Genomic DNA, 24,573 nt, shown 5'->3' with positions numbered 1-24,573 from the left:
CTCGCTCGCTCGCTAGATGGCGCCATCGGCTGCCGCGGGGCCCCGGCCCCGGCCCCGGCCCCGGCTCCCCCCCCGCCCTCCCTCCTCTGCCCTCCCTTCCCCCGCCCTGCCCTCCCCTCTCGTCCGCTCCCCTCCGCTCCCATCCCCTCCCCTATCTCCCTCTCCTCTCCTCTACCCTCCCCTCCTCTGCCCTGTCCTCCCCTGCTCTCCCCTGCCCTCACCGCCCTCCGCCCCCGCCTCCCGACCGACCGCCAGCCCCGCACAGCCCCGCTGGCTCCCGCAGCTTCCAGTGCGTGTAGGGCGGCGGGGCCGCTGCTGGCGGTGCGGCCCAGGGCGGGTGTGAGGTGCGGGTCCTGCAGCCCCGCCGGGATGATGCCCCGCGTCGGGGAAGGCTGCGGGACTTCAAGCCCGGGGCTCAGTGAAAGGGACAGAACAGGGTTGGGGCAGTCTTCCCTCACTTTGCGGCGCTGTTCCTTCGTCAGGCGTGGCTGCCCCGGCAGAGGGAGGGATGGCCAAGCCACGGAGTCGCTCCAGGCTGGGATTGGAAATGACAAGAGTCCAGCCCGTGGCACCGAGTGGGGCTGTGAATATCTCCCAGCCTGAAGACTCCACAAGCCCGCAGTGCTAGCCAGTGTCAGTCTTCGAGGTACACACCAAACCTGGGCTCTTTCACTGCGTGAAAATACACTCTCCCATGGTCATTCCTCAGCTCAATAACCAGTCATAAGAGACATCTACAAGTACCCCAGGATGGGGAGGATCCTCTTCAACTGCTTTGTAGTTCCAGGAGGTAGCAACAAAAGCTTACTTTTCGATGAAGCCCTGTCCTCAGTGTGTGGATCATGGAATATTGGGATGCCAATGCCAACTTGTCATCTGAATGCCTGTGTGGGAATAATATTTCTCCATTTCGCATCTTCTGTAGAAATACCTGGAACCTGACTCAGACAAAGTCCAGAATAATATAAACCATTCAAATTCTGTTTCTATTTAAAAACGGATCAAGTCATGAAGTTGAACAGTTTCCTCTGAACATGCAGCAAAGTTATGAACAAGAAATTACGAAGTTAGGAACAGCTGGGAATTGCGGAAACCTACTGGACAAAACTAACGTTCAGTTAGGAAAAAAAAACCTTCTTTAGTTGTGCTTGAGCGCTAAATGAACATAAAACTGTATCATATGTTTAATTTCAAATACTTTTTCTCAACCACAACATTTTGCAGAATATTCTTAAGTATTTAACAAAAGTGCTGAGATTATAACATGAGAAACTTAGATTTAAATGTCTTTGTAAATGTATTTTCCAAACTTGTATATGGTAGATAGGAAGTTTGGGAAATGGAGTGGGTTTTCTCTTAGAGAATCCTACTATATGCCAGGTTAGGTAACTGCAGTAACTAGTCCACTTTCCTTGATGTAAAAAGAGATCCTGAAAGACTATGATGTAATACTTTGAATTCCTTCTAACATTTAAAAAATTTTGAACTTAATACCAAAATCACAACAGGAAAAGAAAATTAGGGGGAGAAGAGAGGTGCTTGTTAAGAGAATGGTTCATTGCTGCACCAGGAAAGGTGCAGAGTGAACAATAGGAAGCATTTCTTTACCAAGTGGGCGGTCATGCACTGGAACAGATTTCATAGAGGGGTGGTCAATGCCCCAAGCCTGACAGTGTTTAAGATGTATTTGAACACTGTCCTTAACAACACACTTTTGTCAGACCTGAATTGATCAGGCAATCCAATTGGGTTAGATGGTCACTGTAAGAACCTTCCAACTAAAATAGACTGGTCTTCGCTCTGAAATAGAAAGAAAATAACCTAGACATTGGTGGTAATCACCACTGCCAATAACTGGAAGCAGTTGGCTGCTAAAAGTTATCTTGGATGTATTTTGGAGGGTGACAAGTGAGTAACCGGTGTTCCTTTGAAAATGTTTTAAAAAATAATTGTTGAGACAAAATTTATAAAAATGGCAAGATTTGGTAAAGAGTAAAGAGAATAAATTCGGGGAAAGGAGGAGAATTAACAGTAAGTTAATTTCACAGAATCCTAGAATGGTTTGGGGTGGAAAGGACCACTCTGCCATGGGCAGGGACACCTTCCAGAGACCAGGTTGCTCAAAGCTGCATCCAGCCTGATCTTGAACAGTTCCAGGGATGGGCCATCCATGACTTTCTGGGCAACCTGTTTCAGTGTTTCAGGACACTCACAGTCAAGAATTTCTTCCTAACATCTAATTTAAAACTGCCTTTTTTAAGTTTAAAGCCATTCCCCCTTGTCCTATCACTGCATGATCTTGTAAGAAGTCTTTCTCCAGCTCTCTTGTGGCCCCCTGTAGTTCGGGTGCTCTGAGTTTCCCTGGAGCTTTCTCTTCTCCAGGCTGAACAACCCCATCTCTCTCAGCCTTTCTTCACAGCAGAAGTGTTCCAGCCCCCTCATCATCTTGGTGGTCTCCTCTGGACTTGGTTAAGCAGGTTCATGTCTTTCCTGTGCCAGTGACCCCAGAGCTGGATGCAGCACTCCAGGTGGGGTCTCACCAGAGAGGAGCAGAGGGGGAGAATCACCTCCGTCAACCTGCTGCTCACACTTCTTTTGATACAGCCCAGGACATGTTTGGCTTTCTGAGTTGTAAGGACACATGGCTGGCTCATGTCCAGCTTCTTATCCAGCATCCCCAAGTCCTTCTCGGTAGGGCTGCTCTCAATCCATTCTCTACCCACCTGCCTCTCTGTATTTGTGCAAAGAATTTGAAAATTATTTGTTAATACAGTTCAAGTAATGAGCCATTTCTGATCACTTTTTACCAGTGGAACATGGCATCACTTGAAACCATTAGGAACATAATGCTATGTACTTCAGAAATGTTTCATACATTGCATGAGGGCAGCATTGGGTGGAGTGGCTGAGATTTACAAGATATTAATGATTAATGGTGTTTAGGTGATAGTTAAGATTTATCTATGACATTACGTATTAACGATGTAAGATTTATCTATGATATTCTGAACAGAAATGGGGTTACAGAAATTAAAAATAAATTCTGTCCAAATTTAGCTGAATTAAAAATTGAACAATTCTTGGTAAACAGCAATTATCGGCCTGATGATCAAAAATACCAGTCTTCTATTCTAGCTTAAATTCAGCATAAATATCATGGATATAGTAGGAAATAGATGGGAAAAATATCAACAGAATGTAGCCAAAATAGGTGAAGTGGTTTTATGGCAGTCTGTGCAGAAAAGGAGAGGAAACTTTTAGCAGCAGCACTTGGTATGGGACTGAACAGGACTTTTATGCTCAGTTTTTCTTCCTTAACTCTATGTATCAGTGATAGAGACAGCAGTGGCAGAGCCTTCATTCCTGATGCTCAGCACAACTTAACCTTCCCAAGCATTCAGTGGTGTGAACATGTCAGCAGCTGCTCAGGGAAACAGTTTGGCGCACTTTAAACACAGAGATTGTATCAAGACTATGAGAAGACACATTTCACTGATTTTTGACCTGTCTTGGCACTAGGTTGGGAAGTGTTTGTGGGGGTACAAAGGTAGATGCTTGCCATGGAATTTTATTTGTAATTTCACAGGAGCTTCTGTCAGTGTTCTTAACATTTACTTAAGAAATGCTACCTGCTCAGCCTCCGTTCTGAATTAGTATGAGAAATAAAAATAACAGAAATTTTTTAATTTGATAGATGCTTTGTTTCCAAAAGTAATGACTTCCAAGTCAGGGGAAGAAAAATCTATGAGGATGGGTTTTGATATCTGTTTTCTGATTAGCCTGGAGCTATTGATGATAAATATAATCAACAAAAAGCTATTACTGCATGTTGTACCAAATTGCATAAGATATCAATTAAGAACTGGATTCTGCAGAACTCATTTACTGTGAGATAATTGGTTTAGGCTTGCTTTGTGCCAGAGAGAGTCTAGAGTTCTCACCAGTCTCTAGACCAGATCAAGTAATTGCACCCTAATGTATCCATCCTTCTGTGCTGACCACAGTGATGACCTTGGGTGAGCAGTTTAGCTAGATATGGCTGCATTTTAGATATCTGCATTATGTGAGATGAATTCCATCCCCTTCAGGCGCCTTAGATAGCTGAGCCTACATATGAAAGAGATTATGTTGTCATTGCAAGTGGTAAGTATTAAAAATGAGGAAAATCAGGCACCATTTATTTATGACAATGAGAGGAAAAAATCCCACATCACACACATCAGTATGAAACACTTACATTAGACATGAGTGCTGAAGTGTCTTCTCCACTCTGAATCTAATTTAAACAGCAGCATTCACAATAAGCAATTTTTTTGTTATTCTGAAGCACTGAACTGACAGCGATTTTAAGTATAGAGGACTTTTTGAAAAGAAAAGAGAAACATGCAAACAACATACTTGAGCAGAAACACTGGGATTTGAGATTAAGCACTGAAAGGGGTAAGGACCTTCTTTGTCTTGTGGCGTTTAACCAAGTGCAACCTAGCCCTCTTCTGTGTCTGAGCAATGTGAGGTATGTGGGCAATGTCTTGCTCATATCCAATGTCAGGTCCAAATGACAAATGCTGAGGAATCGGTGCTCAGATGCATTGGTGTCTTCCCAGTGGCTGTTCAGCTGTTTGAGAAACTGTAGGCAGAATGATGTGTCCTTGCTCTGGCAGTGCTGTCCCACACTGCAAACAGCAGGTAATGATGACAGTGGCTGCCAGGTGTGAGCAGGTCTGGTCAGGGCTATGGCTTTCAGCCCCTGTCCCCAGGTGTGAACACCACCGCACTGGCTCACTCTGCACTCGCTTATTTTCATTGCTGTTCTCACCACAGTGCTCTCTGTCTTTCTGTCAGAGGCATTTTGGATCAGTCTTTGTGGTCTCTCAGTACCTTGCAGGGGGATCAGCAACAATGCTTCATGTCTAACTTGTGATACTGTCCAGTTCTTGTTCAGTCACGGTGTTCAGCCCAACCACAGAATAGCTGGACATAAAAATACACATATATGAAAATAATTTCATATGGTAACACATAGAGCTGGCTTGCAGAGCAGCCTGACTGTTGAGCTCTCCGTGCTTCCTGCATGGTGGTGATACCAGCCAGGCTTCTCCTCTGAAGGTCCCAGGCTGTGCTGAATTTGGTCACCAGAATACTTCTGTTATGAACTCCCAATTTTTATAGTTAACTTTTAAATACCTTTAAAAAAATCAGTCTCTTATGTTGTATGTTTCCTTTTTTCTTTTGGGAAAGGTAACTTTAATTTATCGGATTCACTAAGCCGGGCATAAATACAGTAGGATCCAGCAGCATGTACTGTTTGCCAACATAGACCAGGAAAAGCGTTTTCCCTACTCACTCATCCAAAGGGCAAGCAGAACTGTGTATTCCCAGATATCTGTAGTACATACCAGGAAACAGTTCTATCTCTAGTCATCTCCATGGGAAGCAGGTGGTGTTTTTCTCATTTGCACAGTTTCGTGCAAAGCTCTCCCAGCTACTTCCTATTTTCTCCTGAAAACAGCAATGACTTTCTTTATTGCAAGGAGTTGGTATTACAGGACTTATTAAAGTAACTTAAGGAACTTTTATCTGAAGGCTGTTGTCTCTGGGCTTTACAAAGTGTTCAAATGACATAAATTGTAAAATATACTTAAATTTTAACTCTATTTTGAAGAACCTATGGATGGGAGTTTTGGGTTTGGGGATTTTTTTGTGGTGGGAGTTTTGGAGTTTTTGGTGTTTTGTTTTGTTTTGAACCAGGTCTTGGTTAAAAGATCTTATGTCTGTATGACATTACTTCGTTAAGTAAGAAAGAGAAGGCCATGCAATCTTCAGACATCTTCCTATATCTGTGATTAGTGAGAGCTCTTTACCAGCTTAGCCAAAGGTATAGAATAATGTGTGGAATAACGTGTGTCCATCCAGCAAAGGAGGGCTGGGGAAAATTTGAACTCTCAGGAGGAAACATTACCCGGGGTGACCCATATTTTAAGATAGCCCTTGTTATAACATCTGAAATAAGTATTCCTCGAGGAAGGGGGTACTTCCATTCTAACTATCGATAATATTTTTAGTTAGAAGCCTTTATTGCTTGATGGTTATCTAGAAGAAATGTAGAAAATAGAGGTAATTCAAGTGTGTTCTCAAGCTGCTCAGGCATAGACACAGATGTCCTGGCGCAGAAACCTATTCCACTTATTCCAGAGATTTTTTTCCCTTGCAGAGATTTTTAGTGTGGCCTCATCTTTTTGTCAGTCAGAGACCGTAAGCATGTGGAGTTAGTGAGCAATCCAGACAGAAGGGCCAAAGAAGGAATCTGTTTCCCAGTACCCACATTTGGTAGAAGCTCCTCTGCTCTAGTCCTGCTCCTCCATATGCTTCTTCAGTGAGGCCAGTTAGTGCCACATGCCCTCTTGTGGCTTGGGGAAAGGTGTTTCCATTCCTCAGGAGGGATGATGCATGTCTTAAAATATGCAGAATGATAAACTACCCCCTGAAGCAAACCCTGCTACTGGTACAATGGAAGAAAAGCTGAGAAGGGTCTAGGCAGCACATTATCAAATGAAATCACAACAAAAAAGAAAGAATGTATTTTCAAAAAGCATGCCAGTGATTTTATATCTCTGCACCAAAGAATTACATAATGCACTATAACATAGCCATTTATTATACATGCTTGGATTTAAAAAGGGGCAGCTCTGCATACTGAAAGAATCATTACTGAAATAAAACCCAATGGCAAGATCATCTCCTGTTCTATCTTTATTATTAATTTGAACTGCAGAAAAATATGGATATTTGCAGACTACTAGAATATTACAAGGCTGTAGGAAATGTCATAATCCAAAAATTCAGACTAGAGGTAAAATTAAGCGTGCCTCCTCAATTTTTTTACAACTTTTTGTCTTTTTTTTTTGTAAGCAAATAATCCACAGATGCATATATCATAACAGGTTTTACATAAATGAAAAGATAGTATCATAAACTATGAAGCTGAAAACCTGAAATGAGCAGTGGTTGGCCTTGATGATCTCAAAGGTCTTTTACAGCCTAGTTAATTCTGTGATTCTGTGATTCCCATCATAGCCTAGATACCACTGAAGTAGCACCCAGGGAAAAACAATTTAAAGTTATGAGTAATGTGTGTAAAAAAGGAGAATTTCTGAGTTAAATAAAGTAATTTTCACATAGTAAATATCTGTCAGATTTTTCCCATAATACTTCTGGAGCCAACTTTTCAGCCATGTGCATTTATATGAAAAACACACACACTCCCCAGACTAAACAACTCTGTAACACTTTGGAAGGATTTTTGGAAGATGTATGTATGTATTTATGTAAGTCCATGAACTCTGTATTTGAGAAGAAAGAAGACTATTGTCTGGGTAGGAAAACAAAAAGCTGGGGTCAGATTTCACTGATTCGTAGCCAGGTTTTTGTTAGCTGGATCACATGGGCATTTGGTCAGACTACATGTCTGTATGTGCGTCTTTTCCTTGAATATCCACAGTTGCTTCTGATCCACTCATTCTGGTTGAAATATGTGGCAGGTTTTGTCTTTTCTTCCTCGAGTAGAAATAAATTATACTTCCAGCTCCAACTATAGAGAGGGCTAGAAGAATGAACAGCCAAATGATGCCAGCAGAAAGTACTTTCTCAATTTTCTCTTCTGTAGGGATATACAATGGAATAACCTTTGAGGTTAAAAGATTTCAGAATCTAATAATAAATGAAACTTCTATAACAAGAAAGCAGAAAAATTCAATGTGCATGTCATTTTTCAGTTCAACATGTGCTTCAGGGTTTTTTTTACAAATACCAAACAAAATATAATTAAATCTGATCAAAGCCTAATATTAAAAATATAAATAAAAAAGTAAACCCATATCTACTTCAGGATAACCTATGTATCCTACACTGAGGTACAGAGTAAAAGCTTATAAACTTTTTAAACACCCTCAAAACTAATACTGAGAAACTATGTAATTATATTCCTGTTTTATTTTAGCATGCCCTTATTATTCTGCTTAAAAGGAAGTATGCTTACCTGTATTTTCTGTTGACATCTCTTTGTTTTCAGGAGCTTTTGGAAGGAAAAATAAAGTTTATTCTGAATGTTTAAAAAAAAAGAGAAAGAGGCATTTCCAAGTTCCTAAGTACCAGTGTTTCTGACAATTCCCCCCTAAATTCCGGTGCTGGTGACAGTTACTAACCCAGAGAGATGGAGTTCAGCATGTATAAAACTCTAGTAGGATGTTTGGGTCTCTCATTCTAAGAGCATCTGACTTCCTCAGTCGAGATACCCAAAACAACTTGTAGAGACAGATTTCTGTTATTTCAAAAAGTGTTTTCAAATATATTCATTTCTGAGAAACTCCCCACAGGATCCTTAGTCATTTAAGGTGTTTCCTGAAAGGAGGTCTTGAGTGTTATCATGAGCATTTTACTTGAGCTGAAAAGAGTTTTCCATTGTTGTAGCCCCTTCTGTCAGAGAGAGATAACCATTCCATCTGGATGTGGTTCCTCTGGTAGTTGCACTTCCTGAACTTAGCAGGTAATAGAAAGGTGAACAGAAATATGAAGTTTAACCAGACAAAATTTCCATATTCTGATTTAATCTCAGTTGGTAATCAAACTCATGCATTTTCTTACAGATTATATTTTTTCTATTAGGATACAAAAAGTATTTTATTAAACATGATTCTATCATACTGTAGGTAAAGAGTGCCACAAGAATGTTTGTCATGGTATTTTTGTAATCCATCAGATCAGTGGTCAGTAAGGAAAGGAATCACCAAGTCCAGCATTTCTACAAGACAGTTTGCATTGCACTCATCAGAACAAGATTCTGTTTAATATATTCATCTGAAATTAAATAAAGTGTTGCTTTTGAGCTTAGCTTTCACCTAGACATAGGGGTCTGAAGTATTTGTGATGGCTGCATGGGGCAGATGGTAGTTCTGGAGGACACAGGGGAGATGCAGCCTTCTGAGAAGGCAGTCAGAAGCCATGTGGGGCTTGTCAGTATTTAGACAGCCACATGCTGCCATTAGAGTCAATTGGTTTTGCACACAAACTTAGAATATTTTACATTTCTATGTTACACAATGAAAATAATTTATTAGACATTATTAACCTTAACGTATTAGAAATACTACTTACTTTTTAGTTTTTTACAGATATAGCCTTTTTTGAAAGAACAGAGGTTGGTGTTCCAGGAGCCAGACAATGCACATAGTTCTCCACAGTTTTTAAGCCTGTGGTTTGAAGGTTCTCCCACTTTCCAGTTGACAAAATCCATTGCAGATTTATCTGTCCATACCCACTCTCCTAATATTAAAAATACACGTATATGTATAAAATACACGGGTTTAGACAAATAAAACGAGTTGTGCTGGAGAAAAAAAAATTTATAACATGAATAGTCAGTTAAATGTTTCAATTCTAATTTTAGGCATATTTAAGCATACTTTGTAGTGAACTTTGTGTAGTTTATATATATATATATGTACTTTCAAGTGTACAAAGTTGATTTCTTTTTAACATAACATGTAATTTCATATGATAGGGTAACATATGATTAAAGATATTACCTCTGTCACCTTTCTTTAGCCCTACCCAAAAGTTCAGTGATTTTCCATGGAGTATCTTAATTGTTTCTGACAGAAAGTTTGCTTCAGTATAGTCTCCTACTGATACCAAATCAGCACCTGAAAAAATATTAAGGAACAAGTCACAGTGGCTCATTTTCTTAGAGGTCAAGTCAATAAACACATAAAAAATATGCAAAAATGTATAAAAGACACCAACTCTTCCATATAGACAACACTAGTCTTGCTGTGGGTATTATATCACTGTATTGTATTTTTTTTTGCGCGTGACTTTGTGTTGTATGTATGCAAACCTGTGCAAAGATATGGATTTTCTGAATTTTTCTGGATTTTTTTAGTCTTTGGTATTTTAGAGAAGAATAATTTCTCTCCTGCAATACTTTTTGGACAGGTCTGACCACATCCCAGATTGTGATGCAAGTAGGCTGAAAGAGGTACATGCGATGTAGTCACCACGATGCCTACCACCACTATGCCTCCATCCCCCATCAGTGGCTCGGCAGCAGTTTTGGCTGTGCCTGATGATAACAGGTTAGCTAGGATGTGTCAGCAGCTGGAGGTTACAGTCCAGAAGATGTCCAGAAGTTGATTTATAATTGCCATATGCCCTGGCGTTGCAAGTACACAAAGCTGTATTGGGATCATCGGGAAATGACCACCTTCCTGTCCTGGCCAGTGGGTAACAGGCAGGCAAAAGTGTAGGAATTTAGAACATGGAGCACTGTCCGATTGTAACCTTTCATCCTGGTTGTTAGTGTAATGTTTACTTTTTGTCGTAATTATTTGATTTATCTTTCTACAAAACCACTCCAGGAATTCTGTTGTCGTACAGCTGTAGAGCAAAACACCTTTGCAAAGCAACTTTTTCTGTTTACTCAGTTACAGGTCAGGGCTTTCAAATATATGAGGAAGTGCCTTTAGAAATGTATAGGATGTTTCCTGTTCTTACACTGAAATATGTGTTGCATCACACCAGTTCTTGGAAATGTGGAGCAAAGTGTCTTTTCTCTTCCCTGGTGAAGGTAATGCTCTTCTCTCCAGGGGGGCAGCATGGGGCTGTTCCAGAGCAGGAACTGCATGGCTGAGTGTGTTTTACTGATTCATGAATGATAAACAGCTCCTCAATCTCATTTGTTGTCCAGCCAGTGAAATCCACTTACTGAACTGTGCCCTGGAACTAACAAACACATCTATCCTATGACTTTGTGTCTCCTAGTTTACACTGTGTGTGGATTCCCTGCTTGTTTGGGGAAGGGAAAGCCAATACTGCAGCCTGTGCCTTAGTGGGTCTGTAAAAGTGTTTATCTCTCTACCTAATTACTTTTTGTCATAAAACTAGTAGGAATTAAATATTTTTGAGGTACTCATATTTCACCTGATATTTGACATATGCTGTCTCTGACAAAGATTAGTTTTATTGTGCAAAAGCATGCTCAGAAAAGCAACCAAAAAAAGCATTAGATGTGAAGTTTAAAGTAATTTGAGATTTGCTTAGCAATATTATCCATTATTTTACGTGTTTAATCACATTATCTACCTTTCTAAGATGAAGTACTCACCTAGTTGGGCACATTCCTCATGAGCTTGAGACCAACTTCTTTTCTTGGAGGCCTCAAAATAATAGCAGTGACCAGAGAAAGGTATCCAAGATTTGTGTCCTCTTGATTCAGGGCATTTTCCAGGAAGTTGTGGGGGCTCAGTAGGGGCCCTTACTGATGAGAGATCAGGAAGTTGGAGCCCAGCTGTTTTATGTAATTTGTTTTTCCCATTATACTAGTAAGACAAAACTAAACTACTGTGTTAGGTTTGTAATGTTAGTGGAAATAAAGCCTGTTCTAAGAAGAGCTTGAATATGGTTCTGATTTTCTGTTTGAGACAATATTTTTCTTCATATTTATTTATCAGTGTGATTAGGAAGATACACTAGTCTGTAAGCAGAATAGATTCTGCCTAATGGTATTTTTTGTAGTTAATCTAGTCAATAAAATATACAATTGCTTTTCTGGCATAAATATCTGCCTAATTAGTTAAAACTGCTGTTTTTAAAATGTCTTCTGACACTTCAGTCTCTTTTTTTGACAGGACCAAAACCTTACAAAACCTTACAGTAGAAACTGTGATTGTGAGTGAAAGTGTTAGCATAACTAAGCATAGGTTGCAGGATTTTTTATTAAACTGCATCCTGAATACATTCCATAGTGACTGATATAATAAGAAGATTTTGGGTTGGGTAGATAAATTCAGATGGAATGTAATATACATATTCTGCCTAATTACATTTTCTTCCTGAAAGTCTTCTACAGCCTGTTTCTTTCCCTGATAAGGAATACTCAGCTCTCAAATGAGATTTCCAGAATAATAAAGTGGAAAGAGACATTAGATATGAATTCTGAGGATTTTTGTCAAATTAAAACATTTTAGAATATAATTGGGCATGTAACTTTAAATTTGCTAGTGATTCAAGATCTTCCATAATGTTGACATATTCAAGAATATGGCTAGATTTTGAAATCATATTTATAGTTATTTCCATATAAATTATAGAAGTTTTTGCTTGGAAGGCTCCTCAAGGGGTTATTTACTTCATCTTTGTGCTCACAGGTGACATGAAGCTGATACATTGTTTTTAACAGATATTAGTCCTGTCTGTTCTTATTAAGCTGTAGTGGTAGAGATTCACTGATCTGTCCACAGTATTTATTAAAGACTTATGTACTGATACAATTAGAAAGTTTTCCTTGCTGTATTTAAGTCTGTCACCCCTTCCCAATTTGTATCAGACACATAGAAAAATTAAATTCCATCCCATAAGCCTCATTTTTAATATTTAGAATTGATAATATGGTTTCTCAAAGTCTTTGGTTTCTTAGTCTTTTGTCCAACTCCAATCTTTTCTTTTAATCATTGTTACTTGGTCATATGAAAACTCTAGTTGACTGAGAAGCTTTTCAAATTTTGGTACTCCAAACTGGATACAGAATTTCATATAATGCCTAATAAAAACAGGTCTTATAGCAAGTGAATTACTTTTCCTAATAGAATGAATAGTTTAAAAAAAGTGAGTATTCAATCCTTTGTTTCTTAGGCTTTTGGTAATTATTATGAATCAATTAACTTTTGGAAAGAATTCATGTCAGTATTTAGAACTAGTTAGCTACGCCTGTCTTCTTGGTGCATAAACAAAGTATTATATTTATCCTGGTGTATAAACAAAGTATTTTTCCAGTGGCTTATTATATTTAGCACAGTTGATAGCGCTATACAGCCTCTAGTCAAAATGCTTGTATGGAGTTACTTACCATCTGATTTTTTACAGACAGAGAAGAGTTTTTCCTCACAAGAAGCTGTCTTCCAGGTGCCATCAGTGTCTAGGTAGACACATGCTAATGTCTGATTTGGTTCTCCACTGGACCACTTGCTGTAAACTAAACTCCACTTGTCAATCCATTGATACTTGCCATTGGTCTGGAAGTAAAATCTATATGGTAAATTCAAGGTTGCTTACAGTGACATAGCTACTCTACAGGTTCCTCAAGAGGACTCTCACGTAACCAGTGTAGAATCATCTGCTTACTAGTGCCCCTTCTTAGCTCTTAAATGCTAACTGACTAAAATGTACCGTGTCTGTCATCTGCAAATGTGAATGCCTCCAAAAGGTATCTAATGTTAATTCAGAGCATTTGTCAAGCACTGAGAAATGGAAGGGAAAAAAAGAAAGGGGGCATGAGAGAAGGCATAAAACTAGGGGTCAGATAAGACATCATGTTGGTGTAACCATCCAGACGTCTGCATGGAAAATGGGAGTTTGTGTGGGAGTGTTCTTAAGCAGCTGTAATCACCATCACTTTTGTTGTAGTTATCGTGACTGTGATTCATGGTGAAGAGTGTAGCATGTCAAAACACACCTACCATCCAAATGTTCACCCTCTCCTGTCATACAACTGGTGTAGGCATCTCAAAACCAGAAAGGATTATTTTTCCATAGCACTCTAACTTCTAATAGGAGTAATTATGCCAATTGCATTTTCAAATTAAAAAAATATAGCTATTGGTCAATATGTACCATATCATATAGCCTCCATATTCCTTTTACCAATTTTTGCCCCAGTTTCTGTTCACAGCTGTAGTTTGCTATTGCTACCATAAATAAGACCACTCTAGTAAAATGTGTGAGCATAAACACACACATAAAAATTGTTCCATCTCAGGTGTCAGGTGTGCAACCTCTGATACCTTGTCACTGATCACCGAGGTGCATAAATGCAGAGCAGGAGGGCAGGATATTGTGCCTGGAATATCCTTTAGATTAAAAACAACTCAAAATGTAGGAGATTTTACAATTTATAGATACTTTAAACGACTCCAAACAGCACACTACTTTGTTCTATACTGGTTTGCAGGAACATTTCCTCGTGCTAAAGGAAATCTCTACTGTATGAGTCTTATTTGAAGATTTCCAGTGCAAATGGCTGTTACATTGATGTAACATGCTGTTTTCAGCACTACACTGGCAGAAATCCCAATGGGCAACAAGATGAGAGCATAAAGTAAAATCAGGTCCTGTGTCAGCTTGACTGCTTGTATGTGTCAGAGACTGAAAATAGCTAATGCCTCAAACATTGATATAAAGTTTTGCTCATTATAAAGAAGCTACAACTGAAGAAGCTTCCCTGAAGAGTGGGACTTTGAACTGAAAGTCAAACTGTTGATTAGATAAAGGGTAACACATTGTTCAGCCATCTTTCTGAGGGAAAGATATGCATCCACAAAAGGCCAAAGCCACCAGCTGCAACTGTCCCCAGTTGAGTTTGGGGTGGGGGGAGAGCACAGCTCACAGAAGCCAGGTTTACACAGACTGCCCCCAACCGAGGGGGGAGGAGGAGGTTTTGGGTGCATGGTGTAACCTCTGGTGAGAGGCAATAAACACCCATCCTCTGTTACACAAACTGGCCCAGCTGTGGAACCCCCAACCCCACAGGGCACATCCACGGGACTTTCACGTGAGAGGATTTGCCCTCCAGGACTGCACGTGATGCAACAGACCCAGAGTCTGCTGTGAGAGACTGACCCCACCCCAGGGGGACATGGCTGGACATGCCCAATCCAGCCTGAGCATGTACACCCATGGGACTCTGTGCCTTCTGGGGCAACCTTCACCACCAAGAGACCAGCTGGAGAGGATCAATGAACATCGTTGGGATCCATGGAGTGGTGATATTTTCCTTGTTCTATTATTGTCCCTGTCACTCTTTCTGTCCTCTCCACTTCTCTTCTACTTCTTCCTTCCTTCCTTTCTTTCTCTCTCTCTCTCTCTCTAATATTTACCATCAATAAAGCTCTTACTATTGTCACTGGCATATGGTCTCATTTGCACCTTAATTCTGCACGTTAAGGTGCAAACCTGCACTTTAAAACTGGATCATAACAGTATGTAATATATTTGTTCTCACCATGTTGCTGTTAAGACCGATCCACAGAGGCTCTCCATATTCCTCTGCAAGTAGGAACAACAGTGCCTGGCTATATGGATCTAAAATGCTGGCAAGTTCGGAAGCATTTTTATTGCAGTTTTTTTGTGCTTCCTCCCAGTTCATTCTGGAATGGGTGACAGAATAGCTAATCCCACTAGAATGGTCAAAAGCAAAGTCGAGCACTGTTGCTGGTGACTTAAAGAGTTCAGGATCTGTAGGAAAAAGGAAAAAAACCACCTCAAGAACAGTTAAATTTGGAGTCATGTATTTGACTTGAGCAACTGAGTAACATCATTATTTACAAACCTAGTATAAAATTGCTAATGGAATGGAACATCTTCTTCTTAGCCGTTTAAAATTGAACATAACTTCAAAACAACAGGTCTGATAAAAGAAATGTATTTTCAGCCTCTGAAAATTTTGAATCAGTAAATGCACAGTATCTTATATTGCAGAGGTAAATTTACTCCCTCATTCAGAAATAATACACCTGCCCTGCCTGTTATTTTAAAATACTCTTTGCAGCTTAATGACTATCAGGTTTATATGGATATCAAACCTACTAGTTTTGATACCCTATAGATCATTATGAACATACGTAATTAAAATGTTTCTGGGCTTCATCTATTCAATTACAATTTAAAAAATAAAATAGTTTTCCTATATTTTGCTATGTTTTCTCAAAAACATGGCTAAGTAACACTGGGAGGCAGGATGAGGATGGGCCCTTAGGTTTTACTGATCCTTTACCTTAAAACCAAAACAAAATTAAACAAAACAAAACAAAACCAAAACCCAACTGTAATAAAGTATGTTAAACAAGAAAAGTTATTTTAATCCTTTTGTTATCAATTTCAAGATTAACAATACAGAACTCACCACTATCCTTCTGGCATATATACCCTCTGTACTTAAAACACTCCTCATTGTTCCATTTTCCTGTGTCATCAGGAGGACCTCTCTTCAGAGACACACAATCAAACTGTTGGAGTAAGGGAAAGAAGATGGGTACATGGATATTAGAAGTTATAAAACAAAGTACTATAGTTCCCTGAGTAGTTTCACTCTTTTTGTTTTTTAGTTCTGATGTTGTAGGGTGTATTACAACTCTAGAAACACCTTTCTTTTATCCTTCTCTGTCCTTTCTGACCTCCTTTGTGGTGGCCAACTCCCGTGTTGTACACTCTTCAGCTCAGCCTGCTTGTTCCTTTGGATACTTTCTGGGAGAAATACTTGAAAGGCGTTATTATTTTCAAGAACTTACTTCCACATTATCTATCCCAACTAATGGTTACTATCAGTAAGGTTTTGAATAAGAATGAAATGGAGGTCATGCTTTGTATTTCACTTGCAAAGCCGACTTTAAATAGTGGCGGTTCTAGACAAAATCACCTAAATTACAGTGCTTGCCAGAGCTGTCATCTGCTCTAGTTCTTAGAATTTCTCTTTCAGTTATGTCAGATCAGCTTAAGAAGCTGAAACATCAAGTTTATTACAAACCTCAATCTCCTCAACTAAGCTGCCATGGGGTGATTGTTGGTCCTTTGAAAATGATCCTCTGAAGGAGAGAGCTGTTAGTGTCTTGAAGGTGAAGGAGAAAGTAGGATGTACCTTGCACATTTTTTTTCCTGCCTGATATTTCCTAGTGTTACTAGAGCTGCAGTGGAGCTATGTACTGTCATTTATGTCTTCCTGCATGCCTTGACCAATGGCTACATGGGCAAGAACAACATGAATTGGCCCAGGTGTAGACTAAATTGGTTGTCCAGATCCCTGGCTTTTCTAAAGGTGCGGATACCAAAATGATAGGAGAATGGACAGGGAGTGGAATGACATCGTGTGAAGGGCAAGTTTGGAACACAAGATACAGGGATAAATGGAAGATAGGCAATGTGGGTGTGCAAATCAGTCTATATCGGTATGATTATGTAGAATGCTATTTTATTTACAGCATTATGAGGTTTAATTTCAGTGCTAGCAGTGGAGAGGGTTTGATGGGCTTAGAAAGTAGTTGACATCTTTTGGCCCTTAGTAATTCAATTACAATTTTAAATAGGGAAGAAGTAAAAAAGCTGAACTCTTTCCTCTTGCATCCTCTTCTCCTTCCTTCATAGACATGAAAATAAATTTGTGTGTTAACTTCTAAACTTCTAATGTTGCATTTATTTTCTTTGAAAATTTGATAATTTACTATGAAAAGGAAAGCTGTATTCAGTATATCCAATCTTTATTCAATCTGCCATTGCTGCAATTTTGCCAAATACTTTGACAAAATTACAGCAATGCCATTTTATGCTCTGAGATAGCTAGACTACTCAAACATTGAAAGGTTTTACCTCTAGACCCAGTTTAAAGATAGATGACCAACCAATGGAGAAGGCTTGGGCAATGTCTGTAGTGAAGTGAGCTGCTTACTGGAAGTGGTATTGCTCCTCCAAGGTTTAGACTTGATGGTAAACACTAAGCAATATTTACCTGTTGCAGATTGTGGCCATCTTCTGGATGTAGACTAGGATACAAAACAGGTTCCACAAGTTTTGGGGAATCTTTAGCCCAGTTTGTATATGAGAGAGCACTTCCATCAGACCAAACAAAGTTGAGTTCACTGAGCATATCATTCAAGCCAATCCAAGGATCATTTGAAACATCCTTCAAATGGTAAGTGAGAAAAGCTAGAAAAAAAAAGCCAACAGAGGAAAAAATTAATGTGTCATGTCATCAGTCAAAATATCAACTCATAAACAAATACTTAACTATTTTGTTCATTAAAGCCTTCTAAAAACATTTTAATGACATTTGATCAGAAATTTATCTGAGTCCATTATTTCAAGGTTATGCCAAGCCCTTGCCCATGAAAAGTCTCAAAGAGTTAAAGTATTTGGGAACAATGAAGCAAGATTGGAATGAGAAAAGAAACAAAAAAACCTGTCTGACCACCATGATATCTAATGAGTTCACTTATTTCAACAGTCAGGATGAGCCACCTGACTGATGGAAATATGTGGCTATGTAAAGCTGCAAATGGAAGGCAGGGAACATAGGCAAGGTGAAAATATGCCTTTCTCTGACATTCTGCTAAATTAAGTAGCAGAATTTGGGCAGAGGTACAGAAGTATATCCCAATCTATTTCTAGCAGAAACAGACCATGCATTCTGTTTATTTCTTTGTGTCTAAAGCTACAAATGCTAGATCTGGATTTTTAATTTTATGCAAATTCATGCCTATAAATAATGTAAGACACTTTGCATGATACATGAGGAAGCAATCCTTAGCATCACTAGCATGCCCCAAACAGATTGTTCAATTCTAAAAGCATTTCATGCCTTGGCCTATAACCAATGTTGAGTATACAAACTATAAAATGTATATATTTACACGCTGACGCTCGCCTTCTTTGCAGGAAATGTCCACTGTCTACAGAGTAAAGTCTGTCTATTACCTAAGGGGCTGTTGCACTATACCTTGAACTTGTACATTAGGTATGCTTGCCAGGTTTCCTCCAAGGCTCATGCAAACTCTTCTTGCAGTATTCCAGTAATCATAGCCAGACCCAAAAAATTTGTAACACTAGGGAAAAATAAGTATAGACTGTTAGAGTGACAGCAAAAAGAATTTAGGTATGAATTACACTAGTTTAAGTAAAAATTCACCTAACTCAGACCCCCAGAATATTTTTTCGAAGTTAACTTGTATCTGGAGCCAAATCAAACCATTCACAAGTTTTAAATTTGCTCTCTGTCTTTCTGCAAGGGACTGAGAAAGTCACAACAAAACTCAAACAGCTATTTACAAACCATGGTAGGAGTCCAATGAGGATCCAATGTGCTAACTAACTCAGAGATTTCGAGATGCCATACAACATCACAAGTAAATGACAAAGTGCTGACTCTATAGGAAAAGCCCATCCCAGGTGTGGAATTGCTGGAAATTCTGAAAAACCTTTTTAACCTAGTGTCTATGGTCAGAGCACTCTCTTGTTTATTCAGCCTTCTTCATAGTACACCTCTTTTATTAATGGAAGAATGACCAATTTCTTAAAATGTGTGTAACCATCACATTACCAGTACATATTCACCTTAAAACGTTCTGATATGAGTGTGCCTCGTGTGCCCTCTCCATGTTTACAGCTCAGTCTCTGCTCTGTGCCATGCCAGGAGCACAGTCTTGGCAAGGTTTGTGGAAAATAGTATCTTTGATGACTGTAACCTGGCATAAACTCACCTGGTGTGATATCCATGGGTGCCTTCATAACAATACTGTATATATTAGGAAATAGAACCCTTGATATTAAGCACATCAAATTTGTCCCTTTTGGGAAGAGGCAAGCGTTACATTGAAGTCTGTTTGGAAAAACTTTGCGTTATTTCTGGTTTGTTCCATCTCAAATGACTGATTTTTTGCTATGCCTGATGCTTTCAGATTAATTCAGTTCTTCAATTTTTTGAAACATATATAAAATGTAACAGTTTTCCCAATGTACGTCAGGTGACCAATTCTCAGGAAAACAAGTAAAAGTCTGTAAAACCACCATTTTGAAGTAATTAGCCAATGGGTTCATTTTTTTAATGCAACTGACAAAAGATTTCTGAGAGACAAAAGGCCTTATGTTTGTCTTTAAGTACCTTCCCAAGCAGTAATATCATTGTGCTTAGATGGAAGCATCATACCTGATTTTTAAATAAAATCCAGTCTGCAGGGCATCCTCCCGGAGTTGAAGGTACTGCTGAAGGGAGGGTTGCATTTATAAAACCTCTGTGCCTCTCACAGATATAGCCATTGGAAAAACCACAGCTGACATCATTCCACAAGCCTGAAATCGATCGAAGTTTAGGTAATAAGACACTGAATAAGATTGAAATTTGTGGGAAAGTGAACTGGTTTCTGTGCTTATAAGTTCAGAAGCAATCTGCGTGGAAACGTGTGATAACCTGCATCTACCTCCCATTATCACTGTATACAAGGGCACTTTGGTCCTGCTGTGACCAGGGAAGTGGCCAGATGAGATGGCCTCTGAGTAGAACCCTCCCAACCAGCTTTGTTGCGCTGAAAGATGCAAGTGTAAAGTAATGCTTTGTCAGTGAAAGCACTATAGAATGTGAAACTCCATATATGTTCTGTTCCTTTGCTGACTATTCTCTTATTATTAAAACAATAATCTAATTATTTAAAAATTAATTATAAAAATATCATTATAAATTTAAATTACATTATTAATTTAATAGTTATTTTCATAAATAAATAAATATTTAGTTATTTCAAATAACTATTATCTAATGATAATTATTCAGAAAAATAATTGCTGTTGATATGAATAGAACATTTTCTTTGTGCAGCTGAAACATCAGTGATCAAATTGCCACTGCATTCCCTGCTAAAATCAATATCTTATACTCCACTTTTGTGGATAATATTGCCCCTGAAGAAACCTCAGATATAACAACTAATCTTCGTTATGCATGTTTCTCAAAATTGCTGGTAAAGAATGGGTGAAAATTGACAAGAGGTTTTTAAACAAGCATTAGAAGAGCAGCAGCCATAACATTATTTTAAAAACCAGAGTTGTGTAACTCACCATCTTTTTTATTTAAAACCACACAATTTTCTTGAGCTAGTGCAAAGTTGGGTTCACCCTGTGCCCAAGCTGCATAGTGCACTGGTCTTCCACTCATCCAACTGAAAAACAGTAGTGGTTGCTCAGACAAAGTCATTGAAAGAGTTGAGAAAAATCTTCCTTAACATGTTAAAAATATTTTTAAAAAATTACAGCCGAGTCTGTCTGTAAATTGAGTTTCCATTAGCATTAAAAGACCTTAGATAATGAAATCCCTGAATATCAAGACCAAAATGTCTTTATTTTCAACAGATATTATCTACCTATTCATAACACAAATATCCCCTATAAAAACTTCACTTAGAACAGTGTTTGTACAATGTAGTTTAACCAAGGGAGAGCACACATTTCAACATGCATTATCACTCTCTGAATCTGCATTTAACTCCTTTGCAGTGGTTCCTCCAGAAGGAGCTCTGGCAGTCCAATACTCCTACAACTGCTCTTTATGGATCTTGATGTAGCTTATTTACCTACCTGAACTGTTGATCTGCATTCTGGATTAATCCTATGAGATATGAGTCCAGTTTGCCATTTTTTAAGATCTAAACATAAAAATATATATTTTTATTAGTGTTTTCTAATATTTGTTAGTCTTTTAAACCAAAAAAAGTGTAAATTTTGTGCTGTGGAAGCAAAGAGATGAATACATATTGTTTAAATGACTGTGTACGGTCACCTGAGATACATGCAACTTATAGTTTTGCTTTATTATTTTTATTAATATATTCCCATTTTTGGCTGCATTACTGGTATGATCAAAGCTTTCAAAAATTCTGTTCTCAATTTACAAAGAAAAAGTCAAAGAAGTCTTGAGAAAAACAATTTAGTATAAAATTTTTGATACTTTCCTTGTTTTAAGCAGCTATGTAATCCTAGTGTCTCAAGCTGTCTGAGCTCTCCTCCTGTAATATCCTTTCTCACATAATAAAAGCAGACATCTAATCGTGTGAATCAGAAAGGTCTTTGTGTGGCTATGTTAGTATTAACAAACCAAGCAGGATTATGGCAGAGGTTTGAGGCACCATCCATGCTATTAAGTTGTCAGCATTCCCCTGCTGTGCTTCAGTCATGGGGCAGGAAAACTAATCCATGAAGGATTGTTTGAATCATCAGTCTAACCTGGACCAGGCTAAGACTTTCTTTGAAAAGCTGTTTTGGAGAGCAACGTGACCATCAGGTAAGACCATCAAAGCCACGCTGGCAGTTGCCTCACATCTACATGCAACACTGCATTCTAGAATATGATATTTGGGTGAGAGGTAACCGCCTTGTCAGAAGGAGAGTTTTCTGAGAGCATGCCTACTCTACCTGTCATTACTCCTTATATATTTGGCCACAGGCTGAACTGCATTCAGATTAAAATAGACAAGAATATACCCACCCTAGTAAACAGTAAAGTCTTTTGCATGTTTTTTTCCTAAGGTGAAGATTCATTTAGTAGAATAAATATTTTTTCATAGAATATTTAAACCTAGTCCTAATAAAATGTGGTAATATTATGCAACAAGCACATTCTTCTGTACTTCACAAACAGGATATATACAGAGGGTATATAAGCCATGTAGTGGATAACATAACAAAATCTCCCCTTACATATTTCCACAAAAATTTTCTTTCACTATTATTTCCAATTGTAGCAAGATTTCCATGATTGTTTGTGCAGAATGTTCTGGCTTTCTCCATAGAGGCCTTTTCTGGGCTGAAAAAATATTGTTTGTCTCCTTTTACAATCCAGCCATCTTCTGTGATTTCATATGCTGCAACACAGAGGAGAAATCTCTGCATTCTTCACAGTTCTTATGCAAAGCTGGTGGTGTTACATCACACCACCCTTTAGATAAGTGAAAATAAACAGAAGCTTACTGGCAGAAGGGCCCAGAGGTTCTGGTTTCAAGGGTGTCCCTGTAATGAAATGGGGTAAAAAAAACCATGTAAAACATGTCCCAAACATTGAGCCAGTATAAGCGTTCAATTTGTGGAAACTATTTTAACGTCTATTAACTTTTCACATTTAATGTATTTAATGCAGAATATATTTATATAGCATCTTTGGTGCAAAGTTAAAAATGGATATTCAGGGAATAAAAGGTGGATAATAGGCCTACATCTCTCTCTTGGTAGATTTTTGATAAGTGCATCTTGTACATCTTGAATGTTGCCTAAATTGGATGGCTGAAGTTAGTCTGAATGAATACTTGTTTCTGAAATAGTGAAATACTTCACTATTTCACTAAATAGTGAAAATACTCCAATGTTGGTAGACTTTAAACAATTCTTTGTGGACATTGTCTTGTATTTGAACAAGAAATTCAAACACTAAACAAAGTTTTGCTTTTAACTATTTTATAATTTATTAGCATTTACTTGTTTGTGAAACTTTTTTTTTTCTGTGTAGCTGCTTTGAGAACAATTAGATTACTGCTTTTTGAAAAATAATTTAAACTAAAAACTTCCACATCACATGGAGTGTGATATTGGAGCAATGTGTCTCTAAACATGCAAGGCTAAGAGGTATAAAAATGTAAGACAAATGTCATCTTTAAAATCTCAAGGCCATCTGAATGGGGCTTTGAGCAACCTGGTCAAAGGTTGAGAGTTGGAACTAGATGATCTTTAAGGTCCTTTCCAACTCAAACCATTCTGTGACTCTATGGGGTTTTTCCCACAGGAATTTATTGCAATGTTTGTGTTGCTGTATATGTAATTACATTTTAGTAAATGACTGAACACATTCTTGGGTTAAAAACATAAATATGTCAGCTTTTAAAAATAATCTATTGTATAATTGGTTACAAGCTTAAAAATAAAATGGTTACAAAATTTAAAAGAAAAATCCTAATAAATGTGTTTTGGAAGTACAAAGTATTATGTGTTTCAGTATCTTTCACCATGCCATTATGCACTGCTGACTAATGATGGCAATTTCTTCAGGCTGTAATTTCTGCCATTCAAATACTACTAATAATTAACAGTAAACAGCTACTATTGACACTTTTCCTAATGATTTTTAGCTGTGGTGATCATGCAGGTCAGAACTCACAAAGGAACCTACCAGGAAAGTATCTTCACAACATTTCTTTGAGATAGAGGTCTATGACGATTACTTTATAAGTATGAGAAGCTGAGACTATGTGCCTTGGTTAGAATCAGATTGTTTTGAATAATTCAGCAGCACAGAAATTATATTTTTTAGAAAAGTAACAACTGAAACTAGTTTGAAGGAGCCTGGGGAGCCACCAAAGGAACAGTGCTGTTAGTCTGGGAAGTGAAATACGTAGCCCAACACATAGCTATAATTTATTCCTCTCTAATTTCACTGAATATTTTTCCTAACAGTAGCTGAGAAAAAAACCACAGAAATAAAGAAGATTTTTCTACTAGCATAAGAGGAAGATGTGAACCTGTCTAAAAGTATGAAGTATTTTTGAAGCTCTCAGTACCTTCTTTTTGTTACAGCAGGCCTGTCTTCACATGTCATCTTACAAAAAGACTGGTTCTATTATGCTGGTGGTGTTGTTTAACTTAGAATAAGATTAGGTGACTAATGTGTTGTTGTGTACCAACATCTGAGCAGAGAAGTTTCACTTCACAAAGGATATGGAAATTTAAAATAATTTTTTTCTTTCTTTTTTCTTTTTTTTTCAAACTGTAGTGCTCTCTTTCTCCTTCAGTCAGTCAGAACTGTTTTGACAAAAATCTGCTTTTGTGCAGAGCAATGAATATTGCAAGGTAAGCTCTTGAGATTGCTTTCATCTTATTTTCTATTATTACATAATTACATGAAGAAGTGTGATTTCAGTAAAGCTTATCATGGAATACACTTTTTATAATGAAACAATAAAAAAGTTTATCATTAACAGATGAAATCTTGTATTCCAAAGGTATTTA

At 38.2% G+C, this 24,573-nt stretch overlaps 1 protein-coding gene across 3 annotated transcripts in view; it reads right to left on the bottom strand.

Moving 5' to 3' along the window:
• Positions 1 to 4,157: 4,157 nt before the first annotated feature.
• LOC116446210 (macrophage mannose receptor 1-like) overlaps positions 4,158 to 24,573 on the bottom strand; it is a 38,077-nt gene continuing 17,661 nt past the window's right edge. For all 3 annotated transcript variants that reach the window (XM_032113594.1, XM_032113602.1, XM_032113611.1), the window contains exons 16-30: positions 22,549 to 22,587; positions 22,279 to 22,442; positions 21,160 to 21,227; positions 20,644 to 20,744; positions 19,739 to 19,881; positions 18,533 to 18,638; positions 17,546 to 17,742; positions 15,950 to 16,052; positions 15,050 to 15,282; positions 12,899 to 13,064; positions 11,159 to 11,311; positions 9,582 to 9,698; positions 9,151 to 9,318; positions 8,036 to 8,071; positions 4,158 to 7,657 (exon numbers count right to left, since the gene is read on the bottom strand). In XM_032113594.1, coding sequence (XP_031969485.1) covers positions 7,458 to 7,657; positions 8,036 to 8,071; positions 9,151 to 9,318; positions 9,582 to 9,698; positions 11,159 to 11,311; positions 12,899 to 13,064; positions 15,050 to 15,282; positions 15,950 to 16,052; positions 17,546 to 17,742; positions 18,533 to 18,638; positions 19,739 to 19,881; positions 20,644 to 20,744; positions 21,160 to 21,227; positions 22,279 to 22,442; positions 22,549 to 22,587 — 1,994 coding nt within the window. In that variant the 3' untranslated portion in view covers positions 4,158 to 7,457. The remainder of the gene's footprint in view (positions 7,658 to 8,035; positions 8,072 to 9,150; positions 9,319 to 9,581; positions 9,699 to 11,158; positions 11,312 to 12,898; positions 13,065 to 15,049; positions 15,283 to 15,949; positions 16,053 to 17,545; positions 17,743 to 18,532; positions 18,639 to 19,738; positions 19,882 to 20,643; positions 20,745 to 21,159; positions 21,228 to 22,278; positions 22,443 to 22,548; positions 22,588 to 24,573) is intronic.

Source organism: Corvus moneduloides, chromosome 1, assembly GCF_009650955.1.
Source record: "Corvus moneduloides isolate bCorMon1 chromosome 1, bCorMon1.pri, whole genome shotgun sequence".
In the NCBI taxonomy this organism is placed as follows: Eukaryota; Metazoa; Chordata; class Aves; order Passeriformes; family Corvidae; genus Corvus; species Corvus moneduloides.
This window is presented reverse-complemented; position numbering and strand designations above follow the sequence as displayed.